This window comes from Cyanistes caeruleus, chromosome 3, assembly GCF_971803275.1.
Source record: "Cyanistes caeruleus chromosome 3, bCyaCae1.hap1.1, whole genome shotgun sequence".
NCBI lineage: Eukaryota > Metazoa > Chordata > Aves > Passeriformes > Paridae > Cyanistes > Cyanistes caeruleus.
The window spans coordinates 31,363,028-31,380,289 of record NC_141703.1 but is presented as its reverse complement, the minus strand read 5'-3'; the positions used below and the strand labels follow the sequence as shown (position 1 = coordinate 31,380,289).

General features: G+C 35.6%; 1 protein-coding gene across 1 annotated transcript in view; it reads left to right on the top strand.

The window, feature by feature from the left end:
• The window catches only part of TMEM131 (transmembrane protein 131), a 91,173-nt gene that overhangs the window by 37,113 nt on the left and 36,798 nt on the right, over positions 1-17,262 (top strand). Inside the window, exons 5-11 of the mRNA XM_086880553.1 lie at positions 7,220-7,343; positions 8,249-8,365; positions 9,239-9,361; positions 9,989-10,069; positions 12,676-12,826; positions 12,955-13,011; positions 13,941-14,002. Coding sequence (XP_086736679.1) covers positions 7,220-7,343; positions 8,249-8,365; positions 9,239-9,361; positions 9,989-10,069; positions 12,676-12,826; positions 12,955-13,011; positions 13,941-14,002 — 715 coding nt within the window. The remainder of the gene's footprint in view (positions 1-7,219; positions 7,344-8,248; positions 8,366-9,238; positions 9,362-9,988; positions 10,070-12,675; positions 12,827-12,954; positions 13,012-13,940; positions 14,003-17,262) is intronic.

Below are 17,262 nucleotides of genomic sequence, written 5' to 3'. Positions count from 1 at the left end.
TGTGTGTGTTTAATCAGATATTTCAAAAACATGCCAACTTAAGCAGGAATAATACTTAATAAAAGTTACTTATCTAAGGATCTCAGAAAATCAAAACCTGTATTAAGTTGATAAATATGTGCTCTAGACACACTTCCTGTATTCCACCTGGAGATGAGATTACAGTGGCCTTCTGGTTTATACCAGTTGGAGGGTTTTTAATGCTGTTTTAATATAAAGTAAACACTACCATATTATACTACTTTGAAGGTAGTCCAGGTAATCTCACATTTATCAAAATAAATGCATGCTGTATATTAGGATATGCAAAAGGATATGCAAATCTTCAGCTCACTTGAAGAGATCCCAGATGTTCTCTGCATGCATTAAGCCTCTGGGAATGGGATAGAACTGAGGCAGGTTCTCCCATATCACTGTGCCAGGGGACTACTTGGACTAAGTGTAGAATACTCAGCTTGTTATTTAATGTGTAAGCCTCTTTCTTGTGTTTCTGGAGCAACACCAGTACTTTTCTGGAACAAATTCTGCAACATCTTGAGTATCAGAGATTCAGGGCTTTAAAGAGAAGAAGAAAACCTTCCTCTTAAAGCCAGCTCCACTACTGCCAACTAGCTGACTTCTTTTTTACCAGCATTCTGTTCTTGTATTCTCTCTACTAAACTGTTACTTTGTCCTGTTGTTAAATGGAAATAACTGAGGTGCTCTAACCTACAAACAGTAATTGTTATGTTATTCTCTGTAGCTTTGGGAGTTGTTTGCTCAGATGCTACTTTGGCATAACAGTCATTATCTATATGACTTTCTGTGCTTAAGACATGTCTTCATATTAGAGGGTCTTACAGATGGCCACCTGGGGTGAAGGCTAAAAAAACACTTTTACAGGGCAGTTTCTATTTAGTCCTTGCAATTACTTTATGGGAGAATGTGGGGCTTCACAGATCTCAGTACATTGCCTTCACCTTTGTTAATTCAGTTCTGACAGTATCAAAAGTTAAATTTATGTTCTTCAACTAAATTTTTTGATAGAGGTACCTTTTGATGATGGACCACTCGTGTATTGAGTATTTTAGGATCTAAAATATAATACAATCTAGAACTGCTTATCAAATTTTTTTTTTAAATGTGGAGTTATTTTAAATGAAATTTAAATCCTACCCCTGTTTCATAGAAATTGTTGGTAATGTATGAAATTATACTTTTGGTTACGGTAATATTTTAATCCTTGATCAACATATTCTTCTATGGTGAATGGAGATTCTTGATTCGCTCAATTTGAGCAAGGTCCCATTCTCAGACAAAATTTTCTCATGGTAGGGCAGTATTCTGAAGTTTTTTATTTCAGTTTTATATTGATAATCTCATTTTGAATTTCCTTTGAAGTGTTTTGATTAGGGGATTTTTGTAATGTTATCATGTTTCTTGTTTGTAAGCTCTAGTATTTGGCAGAATAATCTATGAAAGCTTAAGCTGGGCTTGAAAGCAATTGCTTGGCAATGTTCAAATATTGAGACCCTCTTGCAGGCGTGGAGATCTTCTGTTACTCTAATGTAAGGGACATGCTTTACTTTAGGGACAGGATAGTGTCAGAGTGGGTAAAAATCTGTAGAGTACAACCTATCTTAAACCTTTCTTAATATACCTCCCTTGGAATCTAGACTGCATTACCTACAGTTGTACTTCTAATTACATGAACTAAGAACAAGGCAAATGAAAAGGGGGCATTTAGAAAGTCAAGGCATATCATGAATGTGCTGTACTGCAGTGTAAACTGATTTACACTCTTGTAAAGCTTGACTTGTGTAAAACTTAAGGGAGGACTAGCATGGTAAGAAAACGGAGAAATGATATTGTTAACAATTCAGCTACTGGAAATTTTCTTAAGCTGTAGATGAAATGTTTGCATCTACTATATATACAGTAGATACAAATACCCTTAAAGCCTTCAAGTAATATGAGGTTGGTAAAAGTTTATCAACATGGTGTGTTTTCTTCAAGAACTCTTGTATAATAAAAAACAATGAAGAATTTTAGCAACTAGAGTATTTATTTAGATTTAATAATTTAGATTGCTATTTTTCCTACATTTTAAGTACATTTACTTAAAATGTACATCCAAATGTTTACACAGTACATATGATACACTTCTAAAGTTTGAGAGTTTGAGACTGTTGGAATTTTAAAGAAATATTGCTAAAGGAAACTTTGTTTCCCTTGGAGTTTGTTGAATGTGAGAAATTGTTGACAGTAAATTTACATTTCATCCAGATCTGCCTCAGGTTTTGTTCACATATCATGCTAGACTGCACAATGCTGCTGAAAGTTCATTATACTCCTAAATTCATTCCAATCACACTTGGTGACATGGTTGGATAAACTCTACTACTTGTATATGTGGTTTTGATAACTGTTTGGAAAAGGCATGATTTTGTTGTGTGGAGTCTAAGTAAGATTCCTAACTTAAAACGGAGCACTTGCTCTGTTTAGTATGTTACATTGGCACCAACTTTTTGTCTAGTGTCAAAGAACTTTCTCTGTTAAAAGTCAGTGAAATCTGGAAGCTAAGAAACAACCGACTTATAGGTTAGTACATACACAAAACCAAAACCCTTCTGTTTTCTTTTGCTTTTCTGAATTGGAGATGTGTTTGAGAATGAAGATGTACATGCTTCAGCTACTCCTAACTTCAGGTAAAGAAACCACTTGAGTGCCTGTGTCACTCAACCGGTTTTGTGTGAAGCAGGAAGAATGCTCTACTCACTAATTCTCTAATTTTGTACATGATGCAGGCTTCCTTTGTCTAAGGAGACTAGCATTTTCTTCAGAATGGGACACAAATTCTTTTCCAGTCTCTAGAGGTAACCTTGTAAGACCAGCTTGTTTTGTGTATGTTACAAGCCAACACCCAAGTTCTTATTGTTGGAGGTTGCTCAGTCTGATCTTCTGGCTGGGGAACTGTCTTCATTGGTTCAGGAAGTTCCTGAGCCTAGGACAGTGTCCAGGGCACCTGACTTTTTATGCTTTCCACATTATGCTTTTGCCTTTAGGCATCTGTTATTCACCCCTGTCTGATAGGATACTGTATGACAGGACACTGATTTAACCCTTGTGACACTTCTGATATGTTGTGTGACAACTCATTTTATTTACAATTGTTTCCACAGTCGCCAAAGATGCTAAATGAAAAAAAATACATGGGGGGGAAAAAAGTCAAATTCCAGAATGCATGAAAAATTTACCAGAATTTAATACTGAGTAAATTTACTGAGTAAATTTATATTTATTATATTTCTAATATTTAGTGTATTATATTTATATATTCCCAGCATTTCAAAATGTACCTAGGAAGTTTTTGATTGACTTCATATCTCTTTCCAGTCTCATTAGAAGGAATAAGAGATGGAAGAGGAAGAATGTATCTGCTGAATTCATATCTTTTGCTTTTCAGTAATAGATTTGTATCAGTTTTCATAAATCAAGTGAGCATTTTACAGAGATGCTTAAACTATATGCAGTAAGAAAAAAAAGTTAATGTCTTTTTCAAAAGAGCATTTTCTCAATTTGTGTTTGCTTCACAATGAATAGCTATATATTTTTTCAAGTCAGTTTTGGGCCAGTAAGTCAAGAACTCATCTCTCCAAAATTTACAAGAGCTGATTTCCATTGTTAAAATAATCTACCTCTTGATCACTGGAACAGCCATGAATTCCATTACAAGGACATGCTTACAAAACACTGTAGGTACTAACTCAGACTTTGGAAAGAGTTGAGTTGCAGCAGTAAAGATCATTAACACAGGCTTCTTCACCCATTTGACCAGGCACCTCACCCTTATTAATTAGCATCTTCTCGTCTAGATTATGGTATCAGGGTTTTTTATCAGTGTAGATTCACCTAGCATTATGCAAAGACAAAGAATCAGAAGCAAAATCTTACATGCTTTGATAGTTCATGTGTGCCTGAAGGTCTGTGTCTATACCATCTTCTCACAACGAAAAGTGCTAGCTGTGACTGCTCTGGGAAATTCTGCTCTAAAATTTGGCATCACCTACAACCATACTTGTGCAGATCATTGTGGTTTGATAATCTGCAGTTTGGAGAGCATCCCATATGAGATTATTGCTTGGAATGCAGGTTCATTAGAGGTGTCTGCTGCACATTTCCCTACCTGGATTTTACCATGTCTGATGGCAGGAAAAACAGATGAGGTTTATGAGGTCCTATTTCTGTATATTTGGGTAACATCACACTTAAAGAATACAAGGAGAGCTGTATCTCAGCCAAATGTAATACGAGACTTGCTGTTTCAAATTCAGAATGATCAGCAAAAGAGTAAAATAAAAAAACCAAAATCCTGACATCAGAATTCCTTTTTAGTGTCTTCTGCCTTTATTACCTATAATTATCCTGTGGCACTTAAGTCTGGAATATTAAATTAGTGAGATGTGGTGTTGGTTATGGCTGCTTCCCTACCATTTTATTTTTATAGACTTGAGCTTCTCAAACAGAAGTATAGTCCCTTCTTTTCAGAACTGGAAAAGCATGAAGGTCTTAAAGATTGTTAATATTTGAAATATTTCCTGGCTAAAGAGTATTATTTGCAAACTACCTTTCTGATGTGAGCAGACTGGTGCTTCAGTATTGCCAGTTCATTCAAGATCTTTTTCTTGGCTTTGTAATCTTTCACACATGATGCATGTTCACAAGTGTCAGTGAAGTCAACTCTGATCTTCAGTTTTCAGTACATAGCTGTTTCTCTTTAGAGGCCAGAGATGATACGCTAGTCATGCCATTTGCTTACATGTAATACAGTGATTAAAATCTACTCAACTCTCTCTTTTTGCTGTTGTGGTTGGAAGGAACTGTTCAGTTTGATTCTAGTTTTTGCTGTTAAGTCCTCATATGAAGAGTGATTGGAGTGCTTTGTTATAGAGTAGGAGAATGACTTCCTCTTCTTGATGAGCTGCTGAACATGCTGTGGGGAAGAGAAGTACCCAAAACCTGTACTGTGGCAAGCAGAGGAGTTGCACTAAGGCACTGGGAGCATGTCTTCCACTAAGGAGAGTGAAAAATTGTAGTAAGAACTAGGGAGCAGACAGCTGATCCTCAGACTGCAAGAGCTTTCTTCAGTGTTGGAGGAGATTGACTGTTTTATTTCTTCCCTTTTTAAAAAAATTGTGGTGTTGGTAGAATCAGTGTACTGCTTTAAGGCTTGACCACTTTCTCTAAACAAGGAATTTGCTGCCAAAATACTGAGTGGTGTAGAAGCTTCTGCTTTTCATAGTTACCAAGCAGCTAAAATACTCAAGGCCACCTGTAGTGATGTCAGTGAAAGAGTGTTTAAAGCAGTGGGTTCATAATTCAGGGGGTGCTGGGTAACTCCCTATCAGCAGACACTTTTCTTGGTTGTGGATTTGCATGTTTGTTTTTATGTTGGGATTTTTGGTGGGGGTGGGGGCAGAGATGAGGAAATTTTGAGGGCTGGCTCTCACTTGCATTCCTCTGGTCTGGTAAGCTTTTTCCTAGCAAAAGAAAAACAGGTGCATAGGTTTAGTGTTTAATTCCATTGATCAACAGTGTAGCAGTTACAGTAGTTAACGCAAAATGTCACAGCTGATAAACCATTTCCTTTTCTGACATCCCCACATATGCTAGCAAGAGATGAAAATATTTTCTGTTAGGGTTTAACCCAGATGTTTCGTTTTGTACAGGTTTTGGAAGGTGATAGACATTTTGGTCTTTGTCACTGGTGAAGTTAGAGGAGTCAAAATGAGATTTTTTGACGGTGAAAGAAGGATCAAAAACAGGTGTTTGCTGATGGAGTCATGAAATTAGGTGAACTCAGCAAGCAAAGTGAAGAGTTTTACAGTGGGAGACTGCACATATATTTTTGTTAATGATGATGTCACTTATTGATGGTTAATAATTGTGTCTTCGAATTGATAACATCATCTTTAGTATCTGCTTCTTTAGCCCATGTCTCACGTGTAGGAGGTTCTGTAACCACAATCACTTTGTGAATTGTGGCATAGTTTCTTTATTGTCACTAAATTCTCCATTCACTGGAACCTTTAATTTACAACAAAAGTTATGTTGCTTCATCTTTTGAGATGTATTCCACACCCACCTCTAAGATGAAAAACTGACTGCAATAGCATGTATTAATTTGGCCTGCTAAGGTTAATTGAGGATGGTGGAACAGCTTCCTGTTTCTGGTCATCATTGCTGCAGGTACTACAGGTAGTACTTCTTATCAGTAGTTTTGGTGTCCTTGCAGTGTCTGGAGCAAGTGATATGGGAGAGAGTGCTACATGGACTACATGTGGCCTGAAAGTTAAGAATTAACAATTTTGAATTCCAGAATTCAAAACACAGCAATTTTTAATCTGTAAACTGCATGCTTTATTAGTGCTTTGGTGCTGATACTTAACATGTAAGAGTTAAAAGGCATGAAAAAAATCTGAAGAGACAGTAAAGTTTGAAAAATAATTGCTGCAACTGAAACATTTTTGGTCACCTCAGCTGTTGTTAGCAGAAAGAAACTGGCCAAAAGCTTGTGTCAAATAAATTTGTTAGCATATCTCGTTTGTGAAAAATTGTACAATTGTTTGACAGTGTGACTTCCATGTTTTAGGGTTCCTAAATGCTAGAATTTATCTCAAGCCTTTATTTTTTTACATAAGGTATGAATTCAAATACAATATAGAAATTAAATAGTTGTTGCTGCACATGTCTGCATACTTAATTCTGTAGAGCACATTATAAAATGTAATACCAGAAAAATTCTGGGTAAGACTGCTTATAATCTATCGTGGAAAAAAATTTGCATTTCGACTTTTGTCTCGGTTTGGTTCTGTTTATTTTCAGTTCCTGTGTACATCCTGTCTGAAGATAATTATTTAGAGGTTCTGGCATAGGAGTAGAAAACTTTGCTTCTTTTTATTCTGAAGTAAAAACTTGACATTAGAATTTTATGAGCGTGATGCAACATTAGGTAAAACTTCAGGAGAAGTAAGCAATAAAATAATGGAAAATATGTTAACTAAGTAATTCTCACAGGTCCAGGATACATATGTTACTTGAAAAAATAATTAAATGCAAAGCTCTGTTGTCAGTGTTCATCACTTTTCTGCTCCTATCTGGTGTAATGGGAAAAAAGTCCAATGCTTTATTTTCTAGATTTCTGACACTTCGTAAATTTTTTCTCTCTGTCTTTTGATAGGCCAGTTGGAATGCCAAAAATGGAAAAAGTTTACCTACATAACCCTAGCTCAGAAGAAACAATTACATTAGTATCAATATCTGCTACAACATCACATTTTCATGCATCATTTTTCCAAAATAGGGTAAGTTTTTTTTTACTTTCTTAAAATTAGCTTTTCTTCCTCCTCTTGAATCTGAACGGAAGCTTCTCTAAAAGAGTGACTTATTGCAATAATTACATACCTAGAAGTATTAAGATACTGCAGTTCATCTCATATCAGGGCAAATTTGAGCTGAGCACAGGAACACAAGGAGTCCTGACTACATTGAAAATGTATATTATAGCTGACGGTTTAACAGCAGATCTCTTTTGTTGCTGAAGTGAGCACATTTCCTCAGGTCACTTAAAGAAACAGGCTGTTGCTATGAATTTTCCTAATGTTCTGTCACGTGAAGTAGTGTTGGTGTGCAGTAGTCACTCCAGTGTACTTACAGCTGTAAGTAATTGTTTTACAGGAACTTGCATATTCAAAAGCATGGTGTCAGCAGGGTTAACCCCTAACCACATTGCTGTCAGATACTCCTCTAGTTTCAGTTTTGTCTGCAGGGCCTGTGGCTTAGCAAGAGCCATGTAAGCATGAAAAAATTCAGAAAACCTGTCTATAATAAGCAACCTGTTGCATTTATAGAAGTCTTGTAGCAGTTGCATTTCTCCAGTGACTTTTGAACTGTCAGTCTAAAATATTTTTGTTGTAAGCTGAATTCTAAATTCAGAATTCAGTGCAAAAATTCAATTAAATGTGATTCTGCACTAGATAATAGTTTTAAATTATTTTTACTATTGCCTTTTACACATTTATGTACATGTTACAGATTTCATTTGTTTGCAAATTCTACTTTTTTCTTTCCAAATCTGCAGTTGTTGTATTCCACAAAGAACAGGTGAGGATCTTCTGCAGCACAAAAACTATTGTTCATCTGCATGATACTATTTATTCATTAAACAGTTTTCCTTGTCCATCTGCTTATTTGCTTTTATTTTTTCCAGAAAATTCTTCCAGGAGGGAATACATCCTTCGATGTAGTTTTCCTCGCAAGAGTAGTGGGAAATGTAGAGAACACTTTATTTATTAACACTTCTAATCATGGGGTATTTACTTATCAGGTAAGAGAATCACATGCTTTGCAGAAAAGTGAAGGGTGAATCAGGCAAAGCAGTGCCTATTGTGGGATGCTTAACCACCCAAGGATACTTGCACAGTAGTGGTGGGTTGTTGGTTTGGGGTTTTTTCCCCATAAACCCAGTTGAAGAAGTTTCCATCCCTGTTGTTTGTTGTAACACAGATACAGCGTTGTAAAGATGGGTAGAGCAGTACTCTAAGCCAGATTAATGAAATTACACAGGATTTAAAGTCCTCCCAATACCTTTTTTACATGTGTTATTTTGGTGGGTCGTTGTAGGGAGCTAGCTCATCTTTTAGCTCTTTACTTATCTGGTCCAGTGGCAAGACGATGTTATTCATTAAGCTGGAAAAAACTCCCTGGAGAGTCGGAAAGATAATTCAGACAGATGAGAGAGACTGAAAAGTGAAAAATGAGAGAAATCCCCTTGTTGAAAAAATATAACTCTTACCATAACAATGTTTTGCAAACAACAAAAGTGCTTCCTAATATGGGTAGTTTTGTAATGATATGATTAAAGAAATATTTCATTAACCTTTAGCTGGTATCTATATCTGACTCTCTATTCCAGAGTGTCAGAAAAAAGGTGGTTTTTTTGTTTGCCTGTTTTTCAGTATACATGTAAGTAAATAGTAGAAATGAGGAATAGCCTTTGGCTGCAAACTAAATTAAGATAAATGGAACCAGTTTCTTTATTTCAGAGCTTTGGTGTGATACTGGTTTTAAAGGTTCAGTTAAAAGTATACTATAAAACTAATCAAAGAGTTATTGGTGGATTGCTAAAATGTGTGTGCATGTTAGGCTCTGCAACAATTACATACAGCTACTTAAGTTTGTGTTTCTTTTTCTGGACCAGGTGTTTGGCATTGGAGTTCCGAACCCCTATCGATTGCGCCCATTTATTGGAGCACGAGTTCCTGTAAATAGCAGTTTCTCTCCTATAATAAATATCCATAACCCTCACAGTGAACCTTTGCAGGTGAGCATAAGAGAAAAATCATTAAATGCTTGTTTATGGTATTATACTGAAATTTTGTGTAATTTGGTACTTCTTAAAAAATTCTGATTGAACTCTAGAGCTATTCGAGGTCATGTCTTTCATATTTTAAGACTTTTTTTTTTCTGCTCAAATGCAGATCAGTTCTAGACATTGTAGATTATAGTCACAGATCTCTTAATTTCCTAAACTGAGGTTTTCCAGTGAAATTTCAGTTATTAAAATGGTTGTAATTTCTGAAAAATAAAGACTTAAACTTCACTGGTAATTAGAAAGAATACTGAAGCAAACTAACAGATCTTTTGTGGTTTGTGCAGCATAAGGTGTTGTCTCAATATACCCCAGTATGTAATCTTGGAAAACATTCTTATGTTCAGGCAGGATTGATGTCTTTACCTAACCAAATTCTGATTCACAAACGGTAAAATTCTCAAGAAAGCGCATAAAGTGTAGCACTAACAAATGGCTATATCAGCATTAAAGTGAATTTGTAGGGTATTCCACTGGTCAAATAGTCACTAACCTATGCCATCGCACATGATACTACCTGATAAGTAAACAGGATCCCTTTAAGGTTGAGTGCTAACATTTTCCTGTTATCCACCTCAGGTGGTAGAAGTGTATTCCAGTGGAGGTGATCTCCATTTAGAGCTTCCAACAGGTCAGCAGGGAGGTACAAGAAAGCTATGGGTGAGTAGTCATGTCTTGCAGCACTTACTGTACTTGTTTGGGAGGTTATAGTTTGGTAAGAGTTTAGGCTTTGGGGTTTTTTTACTAACTTTTTGTCTTGTCATGTAGTCATTTAATATAACCCATAAAAATGGAAACAATGACAGGGTCTGTAAATGTTATGGTAGTAGGAGTTGAATGAAAGGTTTAATTAAGATAAGCCATATGTATTGAGCTGTGCTGTTTTGAAATATGAAGCATAAAATGATTCCCATTAGAATGAATTACACCTACCTGAGCTTTCAGTCCTGGAGTCCTGTGAGCTGGAACTAACCCACAGTAAAAGTGTACATTTTTTCCCATTTGGTTTGTTGGTTAGGGTTTTTTTATTTTTCTTGGCTTTTTTGGTGGTGCTGGGGTTTTTTAACTTAGGAAGTCCTTCCTGCAAATTACTATGGATGCACACATGGGTTAAAAATTAATCTGAACAAACTTAGGGAAGAAAAATCTATTACAGACTACTAAATAAAGCATCAGTGTGTGTAAATGAAGTAAATCCCTAGATGATGAGCTGAGAGTGTTCTATAAACTGTTCTGGAACACATTCCTACATGTATGCCCTGCAGCTACTTGCTACTCATCATGCCTGCTGCTAGAGACAAGGTAGTGGATTGGATGGACTTGTGGTCTGGCTCATTGAATCTAGTTTGAAGTAACACATACTGATACCTTTAAGTGAAATAAAATTTATAAGTGTTGCAAAGGTACAGTTCTTGGCACCATGCTGTATGTCACACTATTGATAATGTCCAGCAAGATACAAAACATGTTTTCCTTTTCAGTTAGAAATATTTGGTTCTTTGATGACTGGTTTTTGGTCTGGGAGAGACTTCAGAGCCATTGGGCTCCTAAGTTTGTCTCTTGCTCAAGTGTATCATTACAGTAATGTGACAGTTATATTTGTTTTAAAAAGGTATTTCCAAGTGAGTTATAAGGGAAAGTCACAATACTTAATTCTTGTCTTTTCTGGAGAAAGTCCATTAGAATGGCAGTACTTTAGTTTTAGGTACAAAAGTTGCAAGGAAATAAGTATTAACACAGATCACGATATTTTAAAAAATGCAGTGGAAACAGATGCTGAGGGTTAGATGTCCACATGAAAATGGATTTTAAAACATTAATGTCCTAGTGTTTTGACATTGCTTTAGTCAAATTGCATTGCTCCTAGAGATAGCCCCTTCCTAGTTGTCAGGAGAAGTTAAGGGGGATGTGTTTCAGAGCATGAAGCTTTTCAGCTTCTCTTGGCCAGGTTGCCAGTTAAAGCAATGATGACTCACATGTGAAAGCTTCCAGTGTCTGGCAAAGACTAATCCTCTTGTTTCCTCTATCCATCCGTTTTCATACCATTGGTATGCATTTTCATATAACCATTGGTATTTCAAAACAATTAGGCAGCTTGAAGAAATCAAACCAGTAGGAGGAAACACACAGATACATCATTGTATTGGTTATGTCAAGAGCTGCACTGCAGTTAGAAAAAGCTTCAAAGTAACAGAAATTATTTGAGATATGGTGATGATACTTTGACATATGGATATACATAATTGTACAAAATTGTTCTGATGCCAAACACTTGAATGATTGGATGGAGCAGTCCGCATATGGAGGAGTATTTTTTGATCTGACCAACTTTGGATCCCTAGTTACACATATGGAAGAGTCAGATCACATTCTTTGATACATTTAATGAATGGCTGCATTATGTTGGGTATGAAAACAGAACTTGAAATCTTCTTACTAAGATATGCAACAGTTTTCAAAGAATACATCTGCAGTCATTGTGCCTTAGAAAGTTTCAGTCAAGGTTTTCATCTTCTATTTAAAAACAAAAACCAAGCAACCAACCAAAAACCCAATCCTTAGACCTTCTGTGATGTGATGAGGAAGACAATCCAATATTAGTATTTCAGCTGTAGTGCTGAAGTTAATCATGTGCTGCAGCTGTGTCCAGAAAATACAGAAAGAAAGAGATGTCTTTCAAACCCTGGATGCAGATCAGAACTGACAGAATAGGCATGGTACAGAAACTAAAATTAATTTTAATGTTTTCTTGTAAATTACATGGTGACTAATCAATGTGGAGCTCTACAAGGTTCTGGCTGCACAGAGATGATATGCACCGTTTTAGTTTGTATTTAGCACTGAAACTGTATGGCTTGTCTGCTTTGGAGAAAAAACACTTAGAATATGCAAAGTTAATATTTGATATTACTGTCAACATTTTTTCTGAATATCTTCCATTTATTTCCAGACTATGCTAAGTTAGTCTACTGTCTTTTTACCACAAATTGAATACATAAAACTTAGAATCATAGTATTGTTAACTTAATCAAAGGAGACATGAAAGTTCTCTTGCATCTTACCTAGTTTTAGTCAGTGTCATATTAGATGATTACAACTATCCTTTATAAATTTAATGGTAATTTTAGTTATATGAAGCCTATCTTTTCCTGCTATTGTAGCTTTTTCTCTTAAGTTATACTCAATGTTTCTACTGTAATTATTTGGTGTGACAGCTTTTTTTATAATTACTGTGCTCTCATAGATGTGCTTTGATTATTAACCAGGAAATACCTCCCTATGAAACAAAAGGAGTGATGAGAGCCAGCTTTTCTTCAAGAGAAGCAGATAATCATACAGCCTTCATTAGAATAAAAACAAATGCCTCAGACAACACAGAAGTTATTATTTTGCCTGTTGAAGTAGAAGTTACAACAGGTTTGTGAAAGAGTGGTTGGGGTTTTGTTGATTTTTGGGTCTGTTTTGTGTTTTGGCTGGGTTTTTTTCAGTTATTCAAATAATTAACTCTTAGCATAATAAGAGACTTTTATCTTTTTTTTTTAAAGCACCAGGAATCTATTCATCAACAGAAATGCTAGATTTTGGTACACTACGAACACAAGGTAAACCATTCTTCAGTTCTCAAAGTATTTAACAGGAATAGGGTGGGGAGGGGTATGAACTATAAAGCCCAGATACCTTTGTACTGGTCAGGGTTGCTTGTGGAATGATGCTTTTAAGAAGACAGATAACAGCAGAAGGTTACAACAGTGCACAGGTGCATGAGTACTTGAGGTGTGTACAAGCAAGCAGTAGTTAGCACACCAGGTTGTAAGTCCAGTAGTAAAGTTAATGTTACACAGTTACATGTGGTTTAGTCTGAAAAGCATTTTGGTTCAATTATTCTGTGAACTTATGAAAATTGCTTCACTTCTGGGTAAATTTCAATAATTTTCAGACACAGGGAAAACTGAAAGTATGCAAACTTGATCAAGTGTTTTATGATGGGATCTTTTTAATTTGCCTCTAACACATTTGGGCTTAAAATTTTACACTTAAATTAATATTGTTTAGTGATAAAATATTTTATATCAGATAGTAGAAAAACCAGATTTTTTTGAAACTGTAAAGAGGGATTTATTGCTGACAAAAAACAGTATATCTATTTTGTTCAACTAAAAAAAGATAGCTTCTGAAGAACTTTTCCATACTACTTACTTAACATGTAAAGATTTTCAAGTAAGAATAATTTCTTCTGAACATGGTGCATCTGACAGAGTCATTGATTGTTGTATTTTTAGCCTGTTCACTTCCTAATGTGTTAGAAATATGAGTGGTAAGCTGAAGCATGGAATACCTACTAATACACAAAAATGCAGTTTGTGTCAGATTCTTGGGACTAGCTGTTTTGACTGGCTATTCTGTCATGTTAGTATAAATTTTAACACTGAACACTGAGGTATATAAAAAACCAGTTAGTATAAATGACTTTGTATAAAATTCATATGTTAAAATAGCCTAATAGACAGGTGTGTTTTTTGTTCTTTAACAGATCTGCCAAAAATTTTAAATCTGCATTTATTAAATTCAGGAACAAAAGATGTGCCAATTACAGTAAGTTTAATTTCTTTCAATTTGAATCTTTCTGCTTGGATTTACTTTTTCTTATAAAAATTGATCATTCACAGGTTCACCATGTAGTGTTCAGAATTAGAAGCTCGGTGATGTGTGACTGAAAATGTATCTTAATAGCCGAACAAATAATTTTTCTTCATGGTAAAATTAATTTGTGCCATGGCCCCCTTTGAATGCTCTGAGCAGCATTTTTAGGCTGTACCTGCAATATCTGAACCTTTGGAAACTTTTATACTTGAGAACAGTAATTCATGTTCAGTGAGTGGGAGATTAATATGAGTCTGTAAGATTCTTTGTGCACATCATTTACACATCAGTGTATAAAGTGTTTCCCTAGCATAATTTTTTAAGATAAGCACAGAGTAGCTTTCAAGAGCTGCCTGTAAAATTACCCTTTTTTCCTTGAGCTTATCTGCTTTGTTGCTTGAAATAACAAAAGAACCCAAACACTTTAGGTCATTAAGACCAGTGGAGATGAACATGAAGTGCAGCCAGCTTCAGAATTCTAGCACTTGGATTTTCTACTTTCTGTTTTTATTTCAGAATTTTGGCACTAGTCTGGTAGTCCACCTTTGCTCATTCATACTTTTTTTCCTGTGTGATTTTTCTCATTGCCCACTATTTTTCTCACTTCTTCCTTCTCCCCTTCCTGTCTTCCTTCTTTTCCAGATTTAGTTGTGTAGCTAGCTATACCTTGTCCCAGGGCACTTCAAAAAGTGTTGAAGTGTTGAAAAGAAACCAGAGGAGCCAGAAGAATGACTGAAGGATTGGCAAAGGTTCCTTACTGAGATCTTGGAGAGCATTTCTGTGTTTATAAAGCTTGAAGCTGTAACTATGAGGAAGTGTTTTAATAGTAGAGATCTAGCAAAATCTTAGGATACTGGAAACTGAGGCTAGATGAATTTAAAATAGAAATAGGAAAAATTTTTAGTGATTAAGATAAGTTTTCACAGTGACAATGGACTATTGTATTGCTTGCTAATGAGTTACTAACAGTTTTCAAGACTAGAGGAATTTACAGTATAGTGCGAAAAGGTTTTAATTAATTGAGGTCTTGATGCCTACTGCATTAATGAGGTCAGATGATCCTATAGGAATCATAGCTTTGTAAGTTATAGCACAACTTCCATAGAGGACTTTAAAAACCAAAAAGACTGGTATATGATTTTTGCATTGAGAGGGTTAGTAAATTCAGTAAATTACTTTTCCAGCTATATTTGCATGTTTGTCATCTTAGATTTGACAGCTTGCTTGTTGTCTTTTTTGTTTTTTCAAGTGTATAATATACTTGCTGAGTACAATGCAAATAACCATATTTTCAGACCATCAGTATCACTTCTAATACCTGGTAGTGTAGTGCCTAATTCATACTCCTCTATTTAAAAAAAGACACAAGCATATCCATTTTATTTTTTTGAAAGAAATCTGTGGTCTTCAGACTATGGGCTATAAACCATAAATACTGATCAAATTGAAGGCTGCCACTTGAAAACCATTATACATGTCATGACAAAACTTTCCCAAATAAATTATTTTTTTACTGTGTATCAAAACACAGTAATCTTGTTGATCTGGTGTTTTTAAAGCCTCTGGGACTCACTTTTGCAGGGAAAAAGCTAACACACAGGTCCAGACATGATGTGTTTTTCAGTGTATCGCACGGCACATCAAGTCAATTGTTCTTTTCATTAAGGGACAGCTTTGTTGGGAAGTTTGTAACCTTTCTCACTTTTGAATTACTGTGTGACTTTCTGCTGCTGTGCCAATTGGTGAATTTTAAAGTGGAAAGCAAGAGTAAAGAATTTTTGGAAGGAGCTTGGTGAATAGCTTACTTCTAGGAAAGCTTGACAAATAGACTTCTGACCCTTTAGAGCTAGGGTTTAAAAGTAGTGAGACAGAGCTGTGTTACAAATTTCATCTTAATGTCAGAAGAAAAGGCCAAGGCTATATTTAGCATATGTTTAAGCTGGGTGCTGGAGGAACTAAATATCTTCAGGTCATCAGTGTGTGAGAGACCGCTAATATTGTTGCCAGACTTGTAGCTGTTCTGCCTTCAAGTACTTAGTCATGCTGTGGTCCAACAAACTGGTTGAGGAAAATAAGAGCAAGTCATTTTCTTTTTTGAGTTCTAAAACTCCTTATAATATCTCCCTCATTTTGTAGGGTTTGTTTCATTGAGGAGAATAATGCTTATTTCATGACTGGATAAACCAGTCATGCTGCAAGAATTAAGCCATTCTGTCAAAAATCTGGCAAATGTTAATTCTTGAACGCTTTTTCTTATCCCTTCTCTGTAATGAAAATTTTGTGTTTCCTTAAGGCACTTTAAGCCTGTTTGACTGCTAAAAGCAAAGGGACTCTTCAAAACTTGAGGTCCTGATCATGTTTGATGCATGAAGAACCAGGAACTTCAGGATAGCCTTAGTGATGCTGAATTATATCAGTTTGAAAAGTGTTTGTATAAGGAAGTATTAAGTTCTGTCCCAGTTTTAGAATAGAGGTTAATTTCTCTAAGCAATCTGCAAGAAGTAGTTTGCTTCTCTGTTGCGTTTTTATCTCCACGTTTGGGTACATGCATCTCAAAATTATCAAGGATTACAGTTTAGTAGTAGTTTGTTCTATGTTCTGGATGGTTCTTTATGGAGAAAGTGAACTTTAATTATGTGTTTCTCTGTTTAAACACAAGGCCAGGAAATTTCTGACAGTTTTGTCTGTAAAAGAGAATAAAACAGTTCAGAGGTGGTTCTGACACCAATGGAACCAGCCTTAATCTGCTACCTGTAGCCACAGGGCTTTTTCATCTGTTCTAGGTGGTCAAGACAAAACTGGGTTCAGCTTCTGACTGGTAAACAGTATAGATGAACATGTGTCAGTCTTCCAACCCATATTCTTTAATTTATTAGAATACATATAGCCCAAGAATCCTTAAACCTTCAAAGTCTTTCTCAAGAACTACAGAAGCACAAAGCTTTAGCCCATCTCTGTGTCCTTTAGAACATCTAAAGTCTTAATTTTCTGCAGTTATGCTAAATATTGGATGTGTCTTCACAGAGCAGGGTCAGGAATCTTGCGTGGGTCATTCTGTGGGAGAGCCATGTGTTACTGAAGCATTTAAAATTATTCTTCCTTACAAAAGTTGTTGTTAGGAAATTTTCTGAGAAAATCGGTATATTATGTTCTTGACGGAACTTGTTTTGTATATATTTTCAGGACCTGTCTATATTTGATGATTTTTAATG